The sequence below is a fragment of the Clupea harengus genome, chromosome 4, assembly GCF_900700415.2.
Source record: "Clupea harengus chromosome 4, Ch_v2.0.2, whole genome shotgun sequence".
In the NCBI taxonomy this organism is placed as follows: Eukaryota; Metazoa; Chordata; class Actinopteri; order Clupeiformes; family Clupeidae; genus Clupea; species Clupea harengus.
The window spans coordinates 13,285,715-13,309,179 of NC_045155.1; the positions used below are offsets into that span (position 1 = coordinate 13,285,715).

The 23,465-nt window shown below is 47.5% G+C and overlaps 1 protein-coding gene across 7 annotated transcripts in view; it reads right to left on the minus strand.

The window, feature by feature from the left end:
• casz1 (castor zinc finger 1) overlaps nt 1-23,465 on the minus strand; it is a 182,348-nt gene that overhangs the window by 20,215 nt on the left and 138,668 nt on the right. For 5 of the 7 annotated variants that reach the window (XM_031566310.2, XM_031566309.2, XM_031566308.2 and 2 more), the window contains 5 exons: nt 14,729-15,328; nt 7,671-8,664; nt 5,869-5,934; nt 3,949-4,017; nt 2,735-2,825 (listed from right to left, as the gene is read on the minus strand). In XM_031566310.2, the coding sequence (XP_031422170.1) occupies nt 2,735-2,825; nt 3,949-4,017; nt 5,869-5,934; nt 7,671-8,664; nt 14,729-15,328 (1,820 nt within the window). The remainder of the gene's footprint in view (nt 1-2,734; nt 2,826-3,948; nt 4,018-5,868; nt 5,935-7,670; nt 8,665-14,728; nt 15,329-23,465) is intronic. The other 2 variants (XM_031566307.2, XM_031566311.2) reach the window with 2 other exon arrangements.

The window sequence follows — 23,465 nt, forward strand, 5'->3', positions numbered from 1 at the left end:
CACACGCACACGCTCACACACACACACACACACACACACACACACACACACACACACACACACACACACACACACACACACACACACACACACACACACAAACATCCTAGGCCCTCATCTGTATTATTTTGTATTTTCCCCCCACACTTTTAATTAAGATGGATCACTTGACATGCAAGATCACAGTTTCGATGATCTTGGCTTCTGAAAAATTATGTTCCATGCAGATGGTTCAGCAAACGTGCGCGGAGGGGGGAAAAGAGACAAGGCAACAAACAAACAAGCCGACCAAAAATGTTTCTCTTTTTAATTCCCTGGCTGCGATATGATTCCACTTTTAATTAAAGCATTAAGCTTCGTTTTTTTCCCCCCGTTCAGGGTTAGACTGTAATAATGAGAGAATACGCCAAGATACCCTCTGCAAAATTAAAACCCAACCACAAAGCAAGGCGACTGGGAAAAGAGAAAGAGAGAGAGGGAGAGAGAGAGAGAGAGAGAGAAGAAAGGGATGAAAAATCTCACTCTGGAGAGTCCAGAGGAACCAAATCTGCTGTAATTGGGCTTGAGCTGATGTTACAGGAACTAGAGCTGGAGAAGCAGAAATCAATGAGCCCATTCTGACTTAAATCTGTCATTTTTTTCTGCAGTGGGAGATGAGAGAAATGACTGAAATGAGACGTCTAAAAAGAGGCACTAAAACACACACAAATACACATACACACACACATAACTACTGGCTAGCTGCTGGGCTGATCTTGCACCTCTGCAGGGGTGGGAAAATAAACAAACAAACAAACAGCAGTAAATACAAATCTCTCAAATTAGGTATGATCATTCTTTTTTGCACAGCTCTGTGGGAAAGAAGTGGGAGTGCTAAACTTTGATTTCTCCCCATCAGCAAACCTCTCAGCTAGAACAGAACAAACCTCAGGGGGGGGCTGGGGGGGGGGACAGGACAGATTCCCCTCCACGTAAGTAGAGGGAGAGTGGAGAGAGAGCGAAGAGTGTCCTGCGACTCTTATTTTAGGATTCTCACCAGAGTGGCTATGATGAACACAAGCCCATGAAAGGAGAGGGGCCCTCTGAATGCCGTGCCACACCGCAGCACAGCCTGGCAGCTCGGGATAATATTCCAGGGACTGGGTCACGTAACATTTCATGAGTTATCACTTCCAAAAGCCTGCTGATCTAGGACCCCTGCACCACACCACCCCCACCCCCACCCCCATCCCCTCTCTCTATGATCCCTCCTCCCCTCAGCTAAACCCCCTCCTCCTCCTCCTCCCCCTCCCCAACTCTGCCTTGCCTCTGTGGCTCCTAGGCCACGTGTTTCATGTCACCATGTGCTTCAATAAGTCAATAAGGAGGTGACTAGAGGACAGACGTCACATTCACAAAACCCAGTAAAGCCATTGCAACAAAAAAAAGAAAAAGAAAAAAGAAGGCGAGCTCATTTGTTCCATTCATCCACATTGATTGGGCCTGGAACATCAGCTCAGTGAAAATAAAGCATGCGTATGAGAGAGAGCGAGAGAGAAAAAGAGAGAGAGAGACTGAGGGAGAGAGAGAGAGAGATAGAGAGAGACAGAAAGAGAGGAGTAAATATTGTCCAGATTTTGTGTGACAGCTGCTGCGACTTACTCGGCAATATTCTCTCCGTGTCTTCCCCTCCGAATGTAATCATATGATTAGAAAAACTGAAGTGGGAGATTACGACAAGAGAGGCTTTTGCTCAGACATGGGAGGAGTGACAGAGAGAAAACACAAGCATGTTCACGCACACACACACACACACACACACACACACACACACACACACGCTTGGTTTTGTAAGGATTTTTGACTTCTTCAACAAATCTGTCTGTATTTGCCTGCTCTTTTACACCATATGTGCAGGCAAACATTGGCTCCATGTTGTGATCTGCCTAATGCTTTTTTTCGCCTGCCTTACATGACAACTCCTGGGACTGCCAGCAGATTAATAATGTGAAAGGGGATTAAAGGTGGCCCCGGATCTTGAGCAGATGTCTTCTGAGAGAAAAAAAACCTACCCAGAATAGGAACCATATTTTCAGCATATTTACTATTAGCCCACAATAAAAGGCCAATTGTCCAACTGACTCCAACTGTGCCTTAAATCGGCTTTCCGGCCTATAGACTGGCCTACTGCCAGCAGTCATAACCTGTTTGGCAAACACACACACACACACACACACACACACACACACACACACACACACACACACATACACACGACCTTGAGTGCTTATTTTATACAGGTCTTAGGGTGTGTCTTCAGGTGCCATAATGATACAGGATTGTTTGGTACAGTGCTCTAAGTCCCTTTCTCTCTCTCTCTCTCTCTCTCTCCCATTCTTTCTCTCTATCTCTTTCTCCCCTTCCCCACTGCAGCAGGGGCCCTCACTGAGTTATAGAGATGTCTGTACATCATCCAGGTACACGCAGAAACACCTCGCCCCAATTTTCGCCCGTGTAGCGTTAGCGAGAGGAGACAAGTGTTCAGGGGTGCTGAAGCATGGCCGCTAAGACTCCGGCATTACCGGGCCGACACGATCTCATTTATCACGGGTGACGTGAGCCAAGGAGAGAGGAGGCTGCCGGAACCAGCAGCAGCACAGACCCAGCGCTGAGCAGGCGGGGGGGGGGGGGGGTACTGGGACTGAAAACAGGGGGGCAGGAGCAGGGTGTGCTGCCGGGCGTGGAGGAGACTCACCTGGTAGTTGCACTCTGGGTCCATGCAGTGGTAGTGCTCCCTGTACTGGTAGGCGCAGTGCACGTGCCCGCAGTGCTGACTCCCAGAGAACCTGGAGGGAAGGGCGAGGGAGATGTGCGTTTAACAAGTACCATGGCAACAGAACACAGCAAAACAAAAATAAAACAAACATACAGCACACTGTACAACATAGCTAATGTCAGTCCTCAATGAAAACAGTTTTTTTTGTTTTGTTTATAAGCTGTAACACAGCAGACTGCTTTGAATTTATAGCCACTGCATAAATATTCTCCAAATAGGAGGATAAGGATAGTGACGCGTTCTTTTCTATATTTCGGGGCGTGCAAACTTTCCCTCCCTTTCGTGGAAAACAAAGAAAAAAAAAGAAAAAAAAAACCCAGTCACACACATACACAACTAAGTGTATGTGCGTCTGCTCCGCGCTCACCTGTAACACCCGTACCATTACGATTTCTACCCTAGTCACGGCAATCTCCCCCAAATTAGTTCCGTTGGCTTTCAAAAGCAGTTGCTTGGCAGGCTCTTATTAAACTGTAACCCCTGACATAATTCATTCATTTGGCCCCCCGCGCGTCAGCCTCAGCCAAATCAATGCCTGGCTCTTCAGGTTAACAGTGGCTGCTTCAATCAGAGAGAGGTGAGGCCTAATAGAGAGCTTTGAGTGTATCTCCATGCTACCCCACCACCCCCCACCCCCCTCATCCCGCTCAACCCCCCCACCTACCCTCCCACGCACTACTCTCCCACACACACACATCCGCCCCCCATCCCCCATCGCTTCCACTCGGTGTCTGACTCGCTTGCTCGGGCTCCCCCAGATTGGCAGCAGTTTAAAGAGGCACATCTCCTGAGTGTTTGCAGGGCTGATTATAACCCTGACGATGATGACTGTTAAAAACCTCCAATTACAGCTAAAAACATACAAATAAACATTTGCACTGCTGCTGCCAAGAGCACCATCTGCTGAACTACAGACAGGAAGGGGAAAAAAAAAAAAAAAAAAGAAACAGCTAAGTAATAGATTTTTTTTGTGAGTTTGTGTGTGTCTGATGTTCATGCTGGTTCTCTCTTGTAGCCAGGATTATCCCATGGCTTATTTCTCCTTTATGATTTGATTTTGTTCTTTTTTTTTGTTGGTTAACAGATCACTGAACGGACTTTTCATTAGGCTAATTGAATGGCAAATCCACTACCTTTTAAAAGCTGCTGGTGTAGTGAAAGGCTCGGGGAGTAGTGGGAGCTTCGGTTGATTTTCCCAGCTTCTTAAAGAAAGAAAGGAAGCTCCAGTACAGTGTATAACACTAATACACACACACACACACAAAAAATACCCCCACCCACCATAAAGCTGATGTGATACACACGCACACACGCACATACAGAAACACAAACACTACAAGATGTGTACAGTCCCTCTAAGCCCCTGCATAACCACACACACACACACACACACACACACACTCGTGCACACACTCATCCAAACCCCCTGGGACTGAGGCCCACCCCTTTGCTCATCACCCAGCTGTATCACTTTGCCTCTGGACAATTCCCACTTGCCGCGTCGGGGGGCTAATGGCCCACTGCTATTCAGCGGCAGATTAAATATTAATATTGCCGTGATACGGGGATTGCTGCGCATCTCCCGTTACAGTGGAGGCCCTGCTGATCAAAGTGCAGAGCAGTAGTGGGTGCATGAAAGCATTTAAGGGGGGAAAACTGCTACTAAACACTACCGGGGAAGAGCCTTTAACCATCAAACTACGATGGCGGGCGGCAACAAAGAACTTTTTCCCCTTTTTTTTTCAGGGGGGGGGGGGGGTTGGTTGGTTGTTGGGTTATGATGGGGTTGGGTTGGGAATCGGAGATGGGGTGTAGAAGGGTGGGTGTCGACAAGTTTACAAAGATGGGCTTCTAGCATAAGTGTGTGCTCATTAGCGGAGAAGACTGATGAACCTCCCCCTACCTATTCATCCCCCCCCCCCCCCCCCCCAGATGTACTCAGCCACATTTGCCCTTTTTATGAGTCCTCACCTCCCCCTGCCCCCCCGACCACCACCTCCACCAACCTCTCCTCTTCTCTCTTTCCCCCCCAACGCGGAAATTGAAACTGTATCTGGGCTTATCTACTGCCTCCCTGCGCATCAACCGCCGAGATGTTTAGACAAATTTTATGCATTATGCAGTGCAAATATCAAAACAGTTCTTGGCAGTGCCAGCAGAAGCCTCATTAAAAATTCCTTAATTAAATCTTCTTGCAAAATGTAATCAGTCCAAGGAGGGGTTTTTGTGTGTGTGTGTATGTGTGTACACACAAGGAAAAGTGTGTGTGTGTGTGTCTGTCATTGCCAGGTCTTTGATTTGTGGCCTTCATGTTACGGCTGGGGAAAGTAATCATTAGCGGCACAGCCACTTTGCCTTCTTTTTTTCAAATTGTGTTTCTCTTTCTTTTAAGCCGAATAAATAAACAAATGATAATCACCTTTCTGCTGGGGTTGGGCATGAATAGAGAGGGTGGGGGTAGGGGTGGGGGTGGGGGTGACACTGGAGGAGTCCATTGATACTTCAGATCCATGCTCAGGCCTTTGTCTGAAGGGGCTGATGGTAAGGGTGTGGTGTATGTGTGTGTGTGTGTGTTTGTGTGTGAGGGGGGGGGGGGGTCAAGGCTGGTTTGTCATTGAGATGATTGTGTTCACGGCAGCACAGCTAATCAAAACTAAGAACTTGTGGTGGTGGTGGAGACTCCAAACTCACGGACCTTCTGAGGAGCACACTTTTGGCATGTGAGGAGCACGTTTAGCACGGGAGTGTCATCCTCGTGAGAGATGGTGTGTAAAATTACTTTGGGGGCCACTTCTGAACGGATTGGAGTGCCACTACACACACTTACTGAAAACAGAGACTTGGTTGCTCCGCGTTTCATAGACTACACTAATCCTCCCTTCACGCTGTAAAAGCCTTTGGTTTTGAACAATTTACGGACCACGCACACACCAATTTCCCTCAACAAATTGACACGTACCTTCACCAGTACATAAAACATATCCTCGATTATAAAAAAGAAGGCAGCAAAAGAAAATGCTTCTGGAATGTTCTCCCGCGGTGGATTTGCATACCTGGCGATGTATTTCTGGTAGACGTTGACGTCCTCTGTGACAGGCTTCTCAGGTGGCAGCCCATTCCTAACAAAAGAGAGGAGAGAATTAATAGCGGAGGGCGGAGAACGGCATCGTTAATAAAAAACAAACTGACACCAGTATTTACTTACGGGCCATCTCAAAACTTCACGCTATCAATATACATTTCCCACGAAGCAACAATATTTTTCGTGTGGGAATGGATAGCGGCTGGGGAGGGCACTTTGATGCATGGCCCCACAACAAGCATGAGTGGGGGGTGTATAAAATGGCATGGGGATCTATTAATCATTCATGGGGATTGTGCTTTTGTTGCGGGTGCTCACATATGCGCGGGTGGTAAAAAGCCCAGAAAATGGATCTTTCTTTTTTTTCTCTCTCTCTCTCCTTCATCAGGGCGCTTGAGGGATGGGCCCTGACGGCGACGGGTGGATGGGGTGTGGCTGCTGCAGCCGTCTGGGCTCACGGGAGCACGGGGCAGTGACAGGGGAGCCGGCGCTGTCACAGGGGCAGACGAGCAGCAGCTTGCAGTGGGAGGAGAGGGGTCATCCCCCGGGGGCTGACACACTGCTGGCCAAACGTGAGCAGCGCCGGCGGGGAGGGGGGGTGGGGTGTGTGGGGGTGTGACCCCAGGTTAATCAGGCTCTTTGGGCCACAACTATGACAGCCAGAGACTCGCGTGTGCTCTCTCTCTCTCTCTCTCTCTCTCTCTCTCGCCTTCAATTCTCTCCATCTCTTTTTCGCTCTAAACATCTCTCCCTTTTGTCACTTTCCCGTTTGGTCACTTTCCCGTTTTTTCTCTGGCCTGTTCTTTGTCTCTCTTTTGTCCCTCGCATGGATCCACACAGGTACACCTTTGGGGATCTAGGGGGGATGTGATCCTCGAGGACGAGTGCCTTAAAAATCAACGGCCAAAAAGGGATGACAGGAACAAGACATTTGACGGCCATTAGATGAGGTGAGAAGCTGCGGTACTCCGGTACGATGCCAGCCCTTTCTCATTAAGCCAAACTCACTTCCTTCTAAAGTGCAGGCGGCGGCGGCGGCAGCCTCGCCTAGGCTCCTCTGACACCGAAGAGACACTGGTTCAGTCATGGGCTCAAAAGCAATTAACCGGAGAATTGTCACACCTCAGCTAAAAGAGGAAGTCTGTCACTTTGCGATGCTGACGCTAAATCAGCTGCCACGGTGCGCGGCGAGTAAACAGCCCCCACCGCACGCACACATACACACACACACCCCGCAACTTATCATTTAGCCAATCCTCCACCGCCACCGAGCCCCATTTCACACGCACACGAGGCAGGGCTCGCCGAGAAATTAGCTGTACTCTGGGAAATTCCAGATAGCAAACAAAGAGCTCAAAAAACTGTCAGGAGGGCAAAGAGTGAGAGAGAGAGAAAGAGAGAGAGTGAGTGAGACAGGGAGAAATGAGAGAGCGAGAGAGAGAGAGAGAGAGAGAGAGAGAGAGAGAGAGAGAGAGAGAGAGAAGAGAAGCCGGGAACCGTGATGTGTCTGAAAAATATTAATGAACGTTGCGCGAGTAAGTTATGAACTCAAGTTTGCACAGAGCAGGAGGAGAGTAAAAATATTTGGCCAATTAATGTGTTTACCCTCTGCTGAAGCACCGCGGTCCAATGAATGTATTAACATCGTGCAAGAGCGACAATTGGTCTTGCCCAACTCCACTCAATAATTAAAGTTTCTTTATGGTCCCTAATGGTCTCACATTATGACACTGTAGCGGCCGGAAATAATAATAATAAAAAAAAGATAATTACTTGACGGAGGACATGGTTCCAGTGGTGATGGAGTCGGTCTTAGAGAAGCTGGACTTCAGGTAGTCGGCTGTGCTGAAGCCCAGGTGAGCTGTCTGATCCCCGGAGAGGCCTGTGGAGCCCACCGCGCCTGCCGAGGCGGCTGCTGCCGCGGGGACCAGTGGGGTGCCGGGGGTTCCCGGCGTGGCTGAGAGAATGCTGGGCATGAGTGGCGGGCCCTCTTTGCCCGGGATGAGCTTGGGGATGTTGCGGACGTCGTACTTGGACGGGCGCCCCACTTTGCCTGTCTTGAAGGCGATGGCGCCGCCCATGTCCTGGGCGCCCTCGCCGGGCTTGAACAGGTGCAGGAACTTGACGTTCTCCAGGTCGTACTTAGAAGGCCGCTTGTAGGCTCCGCCGCTGCCGCCGCCGCCACTTCCGCCAGCACTGCCGCCGCCGCCACCACCATTCTGCTGCCTCAGGCTCTCGCCCATCTTCAGCTTCTGGATGAAGAAGTCGTATTTGGAGGCCCGCGAGGCCGGGCTCTGGACGTGTCCGTGACCGGCGCTGGGGGCCTGCTGCTGCTGCCCGGCCGCCGCCGCAGCCACCGCTGCCGCCAGCGGGTTCTGCTTGGGTTCCACCACGCTCGCCGGGTACAGCTGGGCCTCGGGGCCCAGGAGGCAGCTGGAGGAGGAGGCCAGAAGGGCGGCGCTGGCGCTGGCACCCCCCTTCTCCTGCCCCAGCTTGGGGTGGAGCTCGTCGGGCTTGGGCGAGTGCGTGGACCAGGGCAGCGTCTCGCCGGCCTTCAGCTTGCGGATGTACTCCTCGTACTTGGAGAAGCGGGCCCGGCGCGTGGCCTCCTCACTGCTGAGGGAGGAGGCGTCTGAGGTAGCGGCTTTTAGCTTCTCGAAGCTAATCTTTTTGGCCAGCTCGTCCCTCACCTGGTCGTCATACCCAAACATGTGCAAGAACTCGTTCATGGTGTTGGCTGCATAGTCGCGGAGGGCGGACGCCTCCCCTGCACACACAGAAAGCGAGAGAGGCGGAGAGAGAGAGAGAGAGAAAGAGAGAGAGAGAGGGGGAGGAAAGGAAACATATGCTACTGTGAGTTCATTTGTTCCTAAGGCATCACGGAAGTAGATGGCTCTCAACTGATGCATACATTAATGCACACACATACTTTACATTTTATCACTCTCATAAATCTGTTAATCAGTAATGCAGTGAACTGTTCACCCACTACATGGTGGAAAATCAGGTTCTTATTCTTCATCTATTTAAGTGTTGTTCTTTTTTTTTTTTTTTTCACTCTCCCAAAACGTTTCCATATTTATACATATTTATACAAAATATAGTAACACATACACACAGTATCACATCAGTGTGTTCACATACTGCACACATGTATATAGTGAGGTTTAAAAGCTGTTTTTAATATCAAACAATTATGAAGTTGGAGATTTTAGAGTGTCAGCTCTTTAAACACATTCTTAGATATTTGTGCTCTGAAAGTTCGCCCTTTTTCTTTTAAAGAGTCCATTAAATGGACTGCCCTCCCCAAGGACATGGGGAAATGCAGTAAATGTATACTTTAATTGCATTATGTAGAGATTAATTCTGGCCCATTAACTTTCATCCAGGTTGGTGCAAAGGGTCAGAGAGAGGGGGTAGGAAAAATGATTTGGTTTGAAAGCAGGGAAAAAATTACAGCACTGCATAACTAGACCTATTTAACACACACTTCAGTTCTTACCAAGAAAGTGTGTGTGTGTGTTTGACTTGGATGAGCAGAACCCCTCAGGAACTCATACACTCTCTTTCTCTCACACTCACACACTCACACACACACACACACACACACACACACACACACACACACACACACACACACACACACAGTCCTGAAATGTTTACTCATCCAGATGAATGCAAAAAATGTCATCTTGTGGCAGTTTCTGTGTCAGGAGAGATCCTGTAATGCCAGCTCTCTGCTCTAAATGACAACTTCACTTGGGTGTCAAGTAAGCTCCAGAGACTGCTTGGCCCTCCTGCTCGCGCTGGCTGGAGCCCAGCTCCCCCGCTCCCCTCCTCCCCTCCTCCCCAGCTCCAGACCTTTTCTTCATTTATTTGATTGGCTTTTTCATCGCCATGGCCACACGAGACGGCCAGAGGTAACGCTATCCGCTGCCGTGGTAATTAATACGAAAATATTTCGCCTTTGGTCTCAGATTTCGGTGTTATTGCTAAATCGGTCGACCCCCCCCCCTTTCTATCCCACCCCAACACTACTAACTCCCCCACCCTCCCTTTTTTCGCATCTTGTTCTGAGTATGTAAAATAATCCCTAAATTTCCATCGCAGCATCAGAGACCGCTCCTGTGCCGTGGCACATCGGTATGAAAGGGGATCTGCCGGATCGAAAGGGCATGAAAAATTGAAAAGAAATGGATCAGGTATTCGGGAGGAAATACCTGCTTGTTGGCCATGGGATCGTTTGCACAGGCTACAGTGTTTTCTCCGTCTGTTTTTTACAGGTTTCAGACAGGGCCTCAGGCAGATCACTAACGACAATGTGTGTGTGCGCGCGCGCGCGTGTGTCTATATGTGTGTGCGTGCGTGCGTGTGTGTGTGCTCTCATTCACTGTGGCAAAGCTGATATCAGGCAAATGACATTGTAGAACGAGCAAATGTTTGCTAATAAAGGGCTGGAGTTGATGGCCCTATGAGAACCAACACAGGATGTCTTTATCCTGTTTTACTGTGGCAGGGTAGCAAGTGATCAGGGGGGGGGGGAGTGAATTACATCAAAAAGTGCTGAAGTATTTATTAAAAATGAAATAAAATAGGAACAAGAAACCCCCAAGGGGCTGAGTGTGCAAGAATTTCAGGACACTCTGTTTGGTGAACATGTGTGCGTGGTATGTTGTATCTGGCGGTGCAACAGTTCTAAACTAAAGATAGAGGGAACTACATTTGAGAGATAAAGTATGACGCCAATAATAGAATCCAGGCACAGGTCATAAACTGCTAAGATGGCAGATCGTGTCATCTCAGGTCACGTGACTCCAGGCAGCTTTAAAGTAAGGAAAAGCCTTTAATCTCACGCCCTGAAAAGTTTCCAAGGACAGATATCAAAGGCGCTCATGGGTTTTCATAATTGGACTTATTCCACTCGCGCAGCACTCTTTCAAACATTTGGGATTTCCCTCTTTCCCCTCTATTTGGAAAATTTCATATAATAATCACAACCATATATGCTATTATTACGAAATGAGCAAGGTAATGTGACAAGTAACAGTATTTGTATGGTCGGTATCCATAGAAATATCACCAGTTGTAATAGTAGTATTAGCAATGGCAGCAAATGACAAATGTCTGGGGTAGAAATAGTAACACTAATGATAGTACACACACAGTAGTAATCATGCTAGGAGTAGCGCTGGTAGTCACTCTAGTCGCACTGACACATGCATGGTTCAGCTCTGTAACCCTTAAACACACTATCGATGTCTGGAGAATGATTGGACTTAAACTGCACACATTACGCCAGGGCCTGGTGGCAGATAACCTTTTAAAACAGCATGTAAATGATTTTTTTTCCTCCTGCTTCTCCAGCCCTTATCGCGCCGAGCTCTTAATGATGCCGCTTGAGCCTGAGGCTGGGGAGCCACAGCTTTGGGGGGAAAGGTGTGATGTGCCTTGCTCTCTCTCTCTCTCTCTCTCTCTCTCTTTCTCTCTCTCTCTCTTTCTCTCTCTCTCTCTGGCTTTCTCTCCCCTGTTATTTCACTCCCTCGCTCATTCTGATTCTCTACCTTTCTCTCGCTCTCTTCACTTTAGTCTCTATCACTCTCTCTCTTGTTCTCTATGCCTTTCCATCCCCCTGCTCTGTCACTCACTCACTCCCTCCCTCCTTCCCCCTCTCTCACTTACTCTACCTTGCTCTCACTTCACTTCACTTTCACTTTCTCACTCTCTCTCTCCCTGTCTCTCTCTGTTGTCACTGGAGAGTATAAAAAGAAGTGGCCCTTAATCTCACCACTTCATGCTGGCAAATTCCTACACGCGACACGGGGGCCTTGTCTCCGTTTGAGGCAATTAGGACACATTTTCCCCCCTCGGCGTGATAACAAATAGGCATTATATCTCCTTTTTGCCAACCAAACATGGCCATGGACACGGTGCATCCCCCACTTCCTACACTCAGAGAGGCAGAGACAGAGAGAGAGAGAGACAGAGAGAGAGAGAGAGAGAGAGAGAGAGAGAGAGAGAGAGGGAGAGGGAGAGAGAGAGAGAGAGAGGGAGAGAGACATAGGTGTCTGCGATGATAAGGAGACACAGACAAGACCTCTATATATGGACCATCTTTAATGGAACACTGATTATAGGATGAAAGTTTGTTAGACATTATCCTGATGTTCTGAATAATTTTTATAAATATTGGGATGTTTAGGCCTTCCTGTATAATAGCATAATACTTAAGTCCTGACCATTCTGCCAACTGGTTTTGATAGAAATGTATATTAATTCATTAAGACAGCCTGCTCAGTTCATCATCATACATGAGCTTTTTTCTGTTGTTTCTCTTCTGCCTCTCCCTTTTTTGAACAAAGGAAGTGACTCTCCCCACAGAGCACCTCATCTAAACAGGCCTGCCACAAACAGTAAATAAAAACATGTCCACACGAGGCACCAAATGAAGGCATAACCTTTCACTGGGCATAATTACAAATTGGAGTCCAGTCTGTCTGATTCAAAGAGCATCTTTGTCATTGCTTTCATTATCTTTCTTTCTTTCTTTCTTTCTTTCTTTTTCGTTCAGTAGCTTTTTTCCCTCCATTTGTGCGTCCTTACTAGTGTGTAGCACGGCGCTACATCTAAATTATCTGGGAAAAGTATTCCGGGGAGTTTTGCTGATAGGGAATCCGCGCGGCGTCTCAGCGCGAGGAGTTAAATGTTTTGAAGGTCGCAGTTTCTCTCATTGATCTTGCGATGTTTGTTAATTACATTGTCACTGATGTTGTGAGAGATAATTAAGCCACTATGTTTATATGCATAATTATGTGCGCTCCGCATCAGCCTTTGAAAGACAGCGGTGAGGAAAAGGGGGGGAGAGAGAGAGAGAGAGAGAGAGAGAGAGAGAGAGAAAAAAAGATTTTTAATTGTGAGCTGCACAGAAACATGGCAATATAGATGCCCCAGTTACAATCAACAAAGAAGGGGGGGGGGGGGGCTGGTTGTGTATGTGTGTGTGTTGGAGAGGGGGTTGGTGTACTCAGAAGACAAGAGTTGTGACTAATACAGTCTGCTCGTTGCAAGTCTTCAAACAGTTTGTCTTTTGTTGTGAGATGCAAAGCAGCCCAGGCCCAGTGGAGGCAAAGGTGTTGTATGTTGCACAAACACAAACACATATTTACAGACAGCCTTTTCTGCGACCATGACCGTGCAAAAATAAAACGCTAAATGACTAATTAAAACCACAGCCTTCTTTGCTGTTTTTCTGGAGAAAAAAAAAGGCTTGATTTTCTCAGAAGCCTCTTGGCCCCCATTTCTCTGAGAAAAGGCCACAGATACTTTTGCTCTTCTGTTGAAAATGGAAAAAAAAAGAGTGAGAAAAAGAGAAGAAGATGAAAAAAAGTATCTAATGTCGCACATCATACTGGTACGTTAAAGAAAAAAAGTGAGATGAAAGAGCCATAGCAAAAATGTGTAAGATGAAGAGAGAGAGAGAGAGAGAGAGAGAGAGAGAGGCAAAACCAGATTCCCTCTTGTGAAGTTCAGTTAATTTTACTGCCTGTCAGGCTCCCTTATCATTTTCGATAATCTAGCTTAGTTTGTGCAGTGTTCTGTTTTGAATTCGCCACTCTGGGAGTCTCTCAGATAACTCTCCAAGTCTCAAAGTTCAACAAGTGCCAGCGTGTGTGTGTGTGTGCGTGTGTGTGTGCGTGTGTGTGTGTGTGTGAGTGCCCTACAGGCCCCGCCGGTCGCCTCGTGCTCTTTTGTTGCTGCCACTTCACCAAAACTGCCAACAGCCTTATCTGCCCGATTATCTCCCACCTTCTGACAGAGACAAACACCAGATATCTGGTGTTGTAAAGAATGCAAACAGGCATTAATGTGAATAACCTGTGCTTTGTGGAACATTTGATAGGGATGAAAGAGGGGAAAAAAAGGACAGAATAAAAAAAAACAGGTTTATACTGCTTTGGCGTATGCTAGCTTTTTAGCGTATATCTACACGTGGTGATCAACTAACAGTAGCGCCACTCCTGGAATGTAAATATGCCAGTGTTCTCCTGTTTCTGGTTCTCATTTAAGCACATCCAGGCTTTTTTCTCCTACTTCAAGCCTCATTTGACAGCCATCTCCTGGACTCCTGGGTGAGTGTAAGGGAATCCTCCCCGAGAACTGAGGGAGACTGACCTGGAGCACTGGCAGGGCACTGGCTACTGTGTAACTGGGTTTGCTGGTAGCTAAGTTTAGTAAGCTTAGGGAAAAATCAAAGACTGAAAATGTAATCCTGGGTGTAATGTGAAGCTTAGGCTGCCCTGCCAATTCTCCCCGACCGTCAGCTGCTCGACTCCCTCCTTCTCTCTCTCTCTCTCACACACACATACACACGCACGTACACGCACACTCAACATACACTGTAAGCCTACTCCAAATATTAATTTCTCCTTGCAGTAAACCACAGAAGTTCCTGTTTTCCCAAATGCCTGTCAGTTCTATCTGTTCCACAGGGCAGCAGTGTCATTGGCTATTCAAGCTGTAATTCTAGATTCTCTTTTTTTTCCCCTCAACTGGCAGGTTCACTTAAGCCTTTGTGAATATAGCTCTGTCACTGTTCCCTCTGTGCTCGCCCCTGACACTGTCAAATTGTCCTTGGGATTAAACGTCTGGAAAAGGGCAAAGGTAACATAAAACTATGGCAACAAAACACAAAGGACTAACAGACTTTTAACGGCGCGAGCCATCAGGGAGAGAGAATTGTCTTTGTTCTAATCGGACTGCTATTGAAAGGGTACAAAAACATATGAGAGGATGACACAGAGAGAGAGAGAGAGAGACAGAGAGAGGACGGATACCTGTAGAGGTGAAGGGGGCTTGGCGGCTGGGCGCCTCACCCGAGGACGCGTAGCTATCCTCCTTGTGTGGACCGTCCTCTGAGTCATGGTCATGGTCATCATGGAAACTGCCCTCGTGCGAGCCGAGCAGGGCTTCGGGTTCGTCTGCGTTGTCCTCATCGTCGCTGCATCCCTTGGGCTGCACCATGTACACGCCGTCCGGTGGGCCGTCCTCGCCGCCATTGTTGGCTTTGATCCCCCGCGGCCCCGCGCCTCCGCCACCAACACCGCCGGCGCCATCCAGCGACAACTCGTCGCCGTACTCGCCGTTCACCCACTTCTCGATGGCCTCGCGACGCCGCAGGTCCTCTTCGAAGCCCTGGCCCAGGCCCTCGGGGAGGAGGTCGGTGTTGGGCCGCTCGCTCTCATCGTAGTGCGAGCTGCCGCGCTCGCTGTTTTCCGCTAGGCTCGCGTCGCCGTCGGCATTCTGGGAGCCGCTACCGTCAGTCACCACCTGCCGACTCAGCTTGGCACAGATAGCATTGAGTTTTAGGCCACCTTTCCTTTTGGCGGCCATGTTGGGTTTTCCTGAGGTCTTTTCAGTGCATAAAGTCCTTTCAGCTGAAGAGAGGACGAGAGAAAAAAGAAAGAAATGGAGAAGTTAGGTTTTTTGGCTTTAATTGTTCAAGTGTATGGTTGAACACAGTCACACCATATGAACATTTTTTTTTTTAAACGTATTTTCATGTTTTGACTAGAATCCTTTTTTGAGTTGATAGTGGCTACATTCATTTTTTATCAAATTTTACATCATATGTCCGACACGTACAGATATGATATTTAACAATTATGAATCATAACATTTTCAGAGAAACAATAGAAAAGCTAGATGTCTTGACATTTACTAGACCCAGAGTTGGCACTGATGCACCTATTTACAGTCATTTTAAAACAACAAAAATCCCAAGACAGCGGGAGAAGAGCGCTCGAGCGTGTATGTTGCATGTGCGGTAGTCACACCTGTCATAGACAGCTTAGTCAGAGTTTCAGAGCAACGCAAACTACCCCCCTCCACCTGAGTAAATTGCACAGAGAAACCACAACCAGATCAAAATCAGACCCCCTACCATGCACACAGCGCACCCTTTATGGACATCTAATCCGTTTTACATGACAGCTGGAATAAAAACACCCTGAAATGTTATATTCTCCTTTACCTAAAGAGGCTCGGGGCTTGCCAGAGATTGAGCTCTGCTTAGCCTTACCCCCTGACAGGCAGGAGAGGAGACGCTCCAGGGACTGGACTGGGGCTGAGTGCTCACGGCCTACCTCACACACACACTCGCACACATACACACACACACACATACAGGCACACACACGCACACACACACACACACACACACACACACACACAAACATACACAGAGACAGGGAGAGCACCAGTGCCCGCACTGCCTCGCAGCTGCGTCTCCTTCCTGCTCTGCTTGCTTGTCTGTGTCTCTTTTTCTTTCTCCCCCTCTCTATCTCTCTCTCTTTTCTACAGAAAAAAAGGTTTTCGCGTTCAGCTCCGTGCCAGCGAGATGCTGCTGTGGTTGTGATGGTTTCAAAGAGTATGGCAAAGGGCATGCTTGTGTATTTGTGCCCATGGAGACAAACAGTGAAAAAAAACATGAACTCTCACACATACACACACACACACACACACACACAGGTAATTTGGTGGTGATCAGCCAGTGAAACCCCTGTGACCGAAAGGCTCAGCCTGTGAGATTGTACCCAAAAACGCTTCACTCCGGTTGATACCAGCCGGCCTAGTGAAGGCAAGGTGGTGGGCTCAGTAGGCTGAGACTAGGCCCAGACAGTCTCTGTTGGATCTGTCCCTCAGCATCAGCAACCTCCATGTAACTATGGGATCCAGCCTCAGAGTTTAATACCCCCCACCCCACCCATTATCTGTCCCTCACAGCAAAGCTCTCTCTCTCTCTCTCTCCTTAAAACACCTCTTGTAAATCACTTCCAGCTCCCCAGGGCCCAGATGAAGCCACGGTGCTTCCTAATCATCTCACCATCGCAGCAAAGCTGAGGTTAAACACAGGCAGGCACTCCTCCAAGACGCTGCGGGTAGACTCTTCACTCTGCCATGAATACTTGATGACGGTGGCAAAGCCCTACTGGATAGCCTATCTCTCTCCCATCCATCCCAGCCTCAACGTTTTTTCTTTTTAAAAGAGCTGGTGATTGGGTGCCCTTGAGTGCTGACTGATTCAGTTATTCTGTCATTATTTTAGGCTGTCCTCAGGGCACGTCTGCCGGCGGCTTCAGCTTCACCCCGGTGCAGCTGCCACCCCCTGGCATTCCTGCCCTGAGAGATGCCTTTTTAGGGCAGAAAAAGCGTGGTACCTCTGCGCTTTGTGTTGTGGCTCAGGGACAGAGAGAACGAGAGAGAGAGAGAGAGAGAGAGAGAGAGAGAGAGAGAGAGAGAGAGAGAGAGAGAGGATGGGCACTCCGGGCCACTCTCTGATCCTGTCTCGATCCCTGTGACTTAGCTTGCCGCAAAACCGTACAGGTTTGGGAGCTGGGAGAGGACATGCATCAGTGTAATAATCCACGGTGATCTTTAGAGGAATTTAAGTGCGGCCACCCAGGCTAGTTCTGAGCTTGTCACATTATGTTGTCAGTGGAAAACACCCCTTGGTTTTCCACTGTATAGCTTAGGTAAGAGTTCGGATTAGATGTTGAAACAGTCAGAAACCTATAGTAGTCGACCATTTTTAAAAACAAGCGCACATTTGCTCCTTAACACCTGGACAAAAAACTTTAATGGGCTACATATCTATTACAAAATGCCCCCTAAACGACTGTGTTCACAAAGCATCTTAAGGCTAAAAGTAGCTCTTAACGTGCCGAATTAAGAGAAACTCCTAAAAATAATGGGTGTGTCGGTCTTAACTTGGGACTAAGAGTATTACACAAAGCCCTTTAGCACTAAAACTTAGTGCACGTCACTAAAAAGTAGTCAAGAGGACTCCTAACTCACAACCAACTCCCAAATAATGTTTTGCGATGTGAATGCATGTGGATCTATCTATCTATCTATCTATCTAGATATCTATCTATCTTTGAGGTAGGTTATGAAGCATATGCCTACTCACTGGCACAGACCTGTCACTCATCAACCAGTCACAAGGTCTTTGAAAGCAAGCTTGTGCATGACACTTGACGTCAGCCATAGCAAGAGAGTCTCTCTTAACTTAGGAGTTCTTGCTTTTCCTTAGTAAAAGTTGGTCTCAGCAGCTTTGAGAACAGGATTTAGGAGAAAACTTTTAATTAGAAACTTCAAGCACAATTTAGGAGAACTCTTAGCAGTAAAACAAAAATGCTTTGTGAACACAGGCCCTGATCTCTTAGACTATTTTTCGATTCCCGCAACGTACTTTTAGCAGGTTGTTTGTTCATTTTTCTTTCTCTCAGCTTCAAGTAAGATTAGTTTTCAATATGAACAAATAGCTCACCTCAAGGTTAGTGTATAATCTTGCCGCGTATACAATGCACCCAACGCCCTGCACATGCTTTCTCAGTTACTGTATTTGCACAGTGGACTTCCTCTATGGAACAATGACTTGCCATTACACGGGTTCCTCAGATGATGGGGGGTAAACAGCAACATAACTGTACATTTTTGAGCAAGACAATTGTGAGGATGGGTGAAAAGGTCACGCTGTAGAGGACAGCAATTCAAGGGGGGGGGGGGGGGGAGAGAGAGAGTAAAAAAAATCAGCTGGAAAAACTATTAGGAAGTGGAAGACATAAATTTTGAAGTATTTTTTCAGAACACCTCTGAAGGAAGATTGAGGTCATTTGGGCGTAACAGCAGAGGTCATTTTTCTGTTTACTGTGCTCAGTATTTCATGCTTTAACTACCCATTTCCTTTGCATCGCAATCTTGCCTTTCCTTGTAGGAAATGACCCCCTGAGAAGCCGAGTCCTTCCATTACAAAAGTATTTATGTGCATTTTTAGCAAACAAAACCCCTATAGCGCCGGCAGGTCAGCCTCCACTGATTGAGGAGGATAGCAATATGACTGCTAGATAGAAGCACCGCACACACATTAATGCACTAAGAGGGGAAAGGGGAGGGATAAGAAGAAGAAGAAGAAGAAGAAGCACCCAGCCGCTGAGCTGGGAGAGCTTGTTTTATGTTTTAACAAGTGAATAAACATCTTGAAGGTATCACGGAATTTTGCAGACTTGTTAAATAAACGCAGGTGACCATTAATGAGCGGTTCACCCCCCCCCCCCAAATGAAAAAAGCCCTGCCACAATCTGGCACTTCCCCCCTGACTTCCCCTCTGACTCTACGTCCGTTCGTCTGTCCGTCCGTCCGTGCCTTGCCCTGCCCCTGTGTCCCTGCCTCCTGCCGCGGTCGCTCACAATGGGGTATCGCTATGGTAACGGTGCTGTTTACCACCCGTGGTGTGTGTGCATGATAGCACACGATGTGATAAAAATCAGCAGGGACACACATGAAGGAGCAGTGCTCTCCTCTGGGAGCCTCCACTCGGATCTCACAGGGCCACTCAGCAGGCGCGTGCAGCCGTATGAAATAGGATCATAAATAAACATATAAATAACTATGAAAAGGCATCAAAGTCACATTGGAGATTTGCCTTATGTATTATATATTATATATTATCCTTATGTCTACAGGTTATATTTCATGTTCTGATAATCTGATAAGTTTGTTTCTAAATGGGTGGGTGTGTTTGGAAGGTGCATTTTAAGGTTATTTCAAGTTTTTTTTGTCTGACTCGTGTCTACCTTTTATTGCAGAAGTGGGGAAAGTTTAAAGAAGAAACAGCTTTTGAAATGCTGATATGACTAGATGGAACTTGCTTTACTGGCGCTGTTTATCGCGATGCCTGACAAGATTTTTCTGTGGAAACTGTGCAGACCTGTGGCTGTGACGCTGGCTTTATAAGGGAATGAAAACAGGGACAAAAGGCACCAAAAATGTTTCAAACACTTTCAAACAAATACAATAACAGGAGCGCGGTGAGAGAGAGAGAGAGAGAGAGAGAAAGAGAAAGAGAGAGAGAGAAGAGTTCTCTTTTATCTGCTCCCTCTGAGACACACATAAAAGATGTTACTGTCCCTGCCTCGGCTCCGAATGAAATAAGTGCAACGTAGCTAATGGTCTAAATGAAGAAAAAGCTCCCGTGAACTCTCTCCTCTGTTAGAGCTCTTGAAATCCTCCGTCTCTTGTTGTTTAACGCCAAGCTTCTGTTTATGCGCCAGAATGATATCATGCCCAATCAAGTGGTGTTTCAAATCCTAATAATGCTGTTGGAAGTGCATTATTTGCCTGAACGTGCACAGACTGCAATCACGCTGACACTGTGCTGGAGGAGGAGGAGGAGGAGGAGGAGGTAGTGGTGATGGGGGGGTGTTAATGACTGCTTAGATTGGCGTGTCCTGCTCCTCTCACCACCACCCCACCCCCCCCACCCCCTTTCTCCCTCTCTTTTCCTGTATCCTCTTTTTCCCCCTTCCCTGTTAGACAGAAGGCAGGTTAGCAGACAGACAGACAGAGGGACAGACTGGTCTTTCAGGGGAACATGTACACAGAGATGACAGACAGCCTCATCACCTGGCACCACGCTCAGGCCTGAGCTCACACTGACAGACTGTTCTAGAAACAATACACGAAGTCCACGCCGCTCAGCTCAGAGACATGAACTAAAGTGCTCTGACATGTCACTGTTCAAATCTTTACATGTGTTTGCCTTTGCCAAAAAAATTAAATAATTCCTTGTAGAATTACAGATTTTATGTGTAACAAAAACAAATCCAATGGTAGCCTGATCTTTTATCTAATAAACACAAAAACAGCATCAAGATTTTGACTGACAGAAGGACAAAACCTCCATAACATTAGGTGTTAACTCATATGGAGCAGGAGAAGGACAAGGAGGGGACCGGACAACTGTGGAGAGTTCTTCATTATTTAATGGCCTGGCTGCTTGTGAGATTCTTTTGTGAGCTCTGTTTCTTGAGGGAAAAGTGCAGTTACAAGATTCTAAGGCTTCAGGAGATTCACTGATAGGATCAGGCTGCTTCTGCTTCGCCCAGGGCTTTGGCTGTCTGTTACCCACGGGGTGGTTTCAAGCACCACACTTAAATACTGATAGAGAAACCACATACAAAAACATAATCCATGTATGAACACACCAAATCATAGACCTATCCTTTAACCCCCCCCCCCCCCCCTCCACACACACTCACGTTCACACACACACTCATATAGACCCCCTTGTTGTTTTTAGTTTTTGAATTTACTGCACAGCACTCCCCCCCACCCCCCACCCCCACACACACACACACACACAGACACACACCCACACACACCCACATACATTTCCCCCCACCCTCTCTCAACAAGCCGCAGCCACAGGGAAGCCGAGCGGAAGCCAACTGATGGACAAATACGCCACAGAAGCCCCAGACCCTGGCAAACTGGCCCCTCTTTCATTTTTATTACACAAGAATAACAATAAGCAGGTCCACGACCCCACCGCCAGACTTGCGGTATTTTTTCTCTTATTTCTCTCTCTCTCTCTCTCCCTCACTCTCACTCTCACTCTCACGCTCTCTCTCTCTCTCTCTCTCTCTCTCTCTCTCTCTCTCTCTCTCTCTCTCACTCTCTCTCTCTTCTCTCCCTCCCTCCGTCGGGCTCTGCCCATGCTAAAAAATTTCCATTTTCTGCATGCATATTTAATTGAGTTTTGTCCCAGTGGTGCGGAAATGATTTGTTTTTTGCTCTCTGTTCACTTGACTCCTCTTCGGAGTCGCTAACCCTGATTAAGACGTTGGCGTTAATTTCCCAGCGCACACCTTTTTTTTGTGCATTAATGGTTCTGATCGTCTAATTAAAACTTCTCGGCTCCGCCACTGATCACAGCCCGCGCCGCTCCTGACCTGAAGTTTTAATTGCCGCGTCAGAAGTGATAATAATAATTTCTGGGTTCTGATGATTAAAAACAATGCCACTGCCAAAAGCCAGCTTTTTTCCCCTCGTCCTCCAACCTTTTTGTTTCTGGTGCGGGAAAAGTCAGGAGTTTATGTTGGGGATACGAGAGGATGATAAAGGGATGAGCAGGGAGGAGGAGGAGGAGGGTGGGTTAGGGTGAGGAGGGCTATGGGTGTGGGTGTGTTGGGGGGGTTGAGAGATGCACCGAGGGGGAATTAAGGAGAGCTCTAGTGACTGGGGGGGGGGGGGGGATCAAGCAGAATGGAATTTTCCCAGCATTCTTCTAGGCATTTCTGTGGAGGAACAGGTTTGTGTAGAGCAGGGCTTTAGCCTAGTCTATGTCCACGATTTCTGAACACTGGGCTCCGACACATCGCAGCTCTACAAGGATCTGACAGGTTTTGTAAATTCACAGTTAAATTACCCTGTGTATGGGTGTATCTGGCTAGAGGAACAATCTGTTCTTGTAAAGAAAAGAAAAAAACACCACGACTGCATCTGATAAGTGAGAATTGTCAGGTGTGTCACCAGAACCGGCTTTAGGGTGGTTAGGGTGAGGTGCATCGAGTGAAGACCTGCAGGTAGCAGTCAGATATTACACAAAAATGTGCAGTGTGACATTGGGGAAGAAAAGGACCGACAGGAGTGTGAGAACTGTTCAAAAGGGTGTTCCTGGGACTGTGCCAAGTACACATTCCATCCCCCCACGTGTACACACACACACCCCTCGATCACTCTGTGTTCTATTTTTTTTTCATCCGATGGATTCAAATGGATTTTTTACATTCCACTGCGAAGATCAATCTTTAACTACGAGGAAATGCACCACAGCAAAACAATTACGCCAAAATATCACAAAACATTTTTTTTTGCAGCACAAAAACACACACGCCCATCCACCTCGGCGTATTGTTTTTTCACACACACCCTAAAAACACACCCATGACAAGTAACTAACAAAAATAAAACACACATACACACACACACATATACCCATAGATACAAACACACACAACACACACAACACACAAACACACACACACACACTCGCAAATCTGTTTTATTATTAATCAGTTGCTAGAACATCTGCTTGCTTGCTGTCTCTGTGTGCTTCTGTTCTATCAATAAAGCACTTGCTTTTAGTGGAGGAGGTGACCTTGCACGCTTGCGTGCTGTCTTTGGGTCGACCTTGAGGGACCCACTCCGACTTCACGGCAGCCTCCTCCGGCCATAATCAGACAGAGAGAGAGAGAGGCCTTCAGCCAAGTGCAACAGCAATGCCATACTGCCGCTAAACAAAAACAAGCCAGCCACGAAAAGACACAAAAGGAAAGGCTCATGCATAACACACACACACCAACACACACACACAAACATGCACAGCCCCAAGACAATGGACCATAGACATACACACAATGTATATTTAAAGGGAGAGGAAATACATTGATAGGTGTGTGTGTGTGTATGTGTGTGTGTGAAGTTTGAGAGAGTGGTCTGTCTGACTAGCACAGTGTTTATGCTGCATCTGTGTGTGTGTGTTTTTTTATTTAATTGTTTACTGTGAGCAATTATGATTTTTCACCCACAGTAAAGGAGGCTGCCTTGTTCGCTCATCAGCCGTGGGAGACAGGCGACTGTGTGTGTGTGTGTGTGTGTGTGTGTGTGCGTGCGTGACGAGAGGCGCTCTGACAGGAAAACCTTCGCAAACCCAACTTTCAGGCCGGTCGC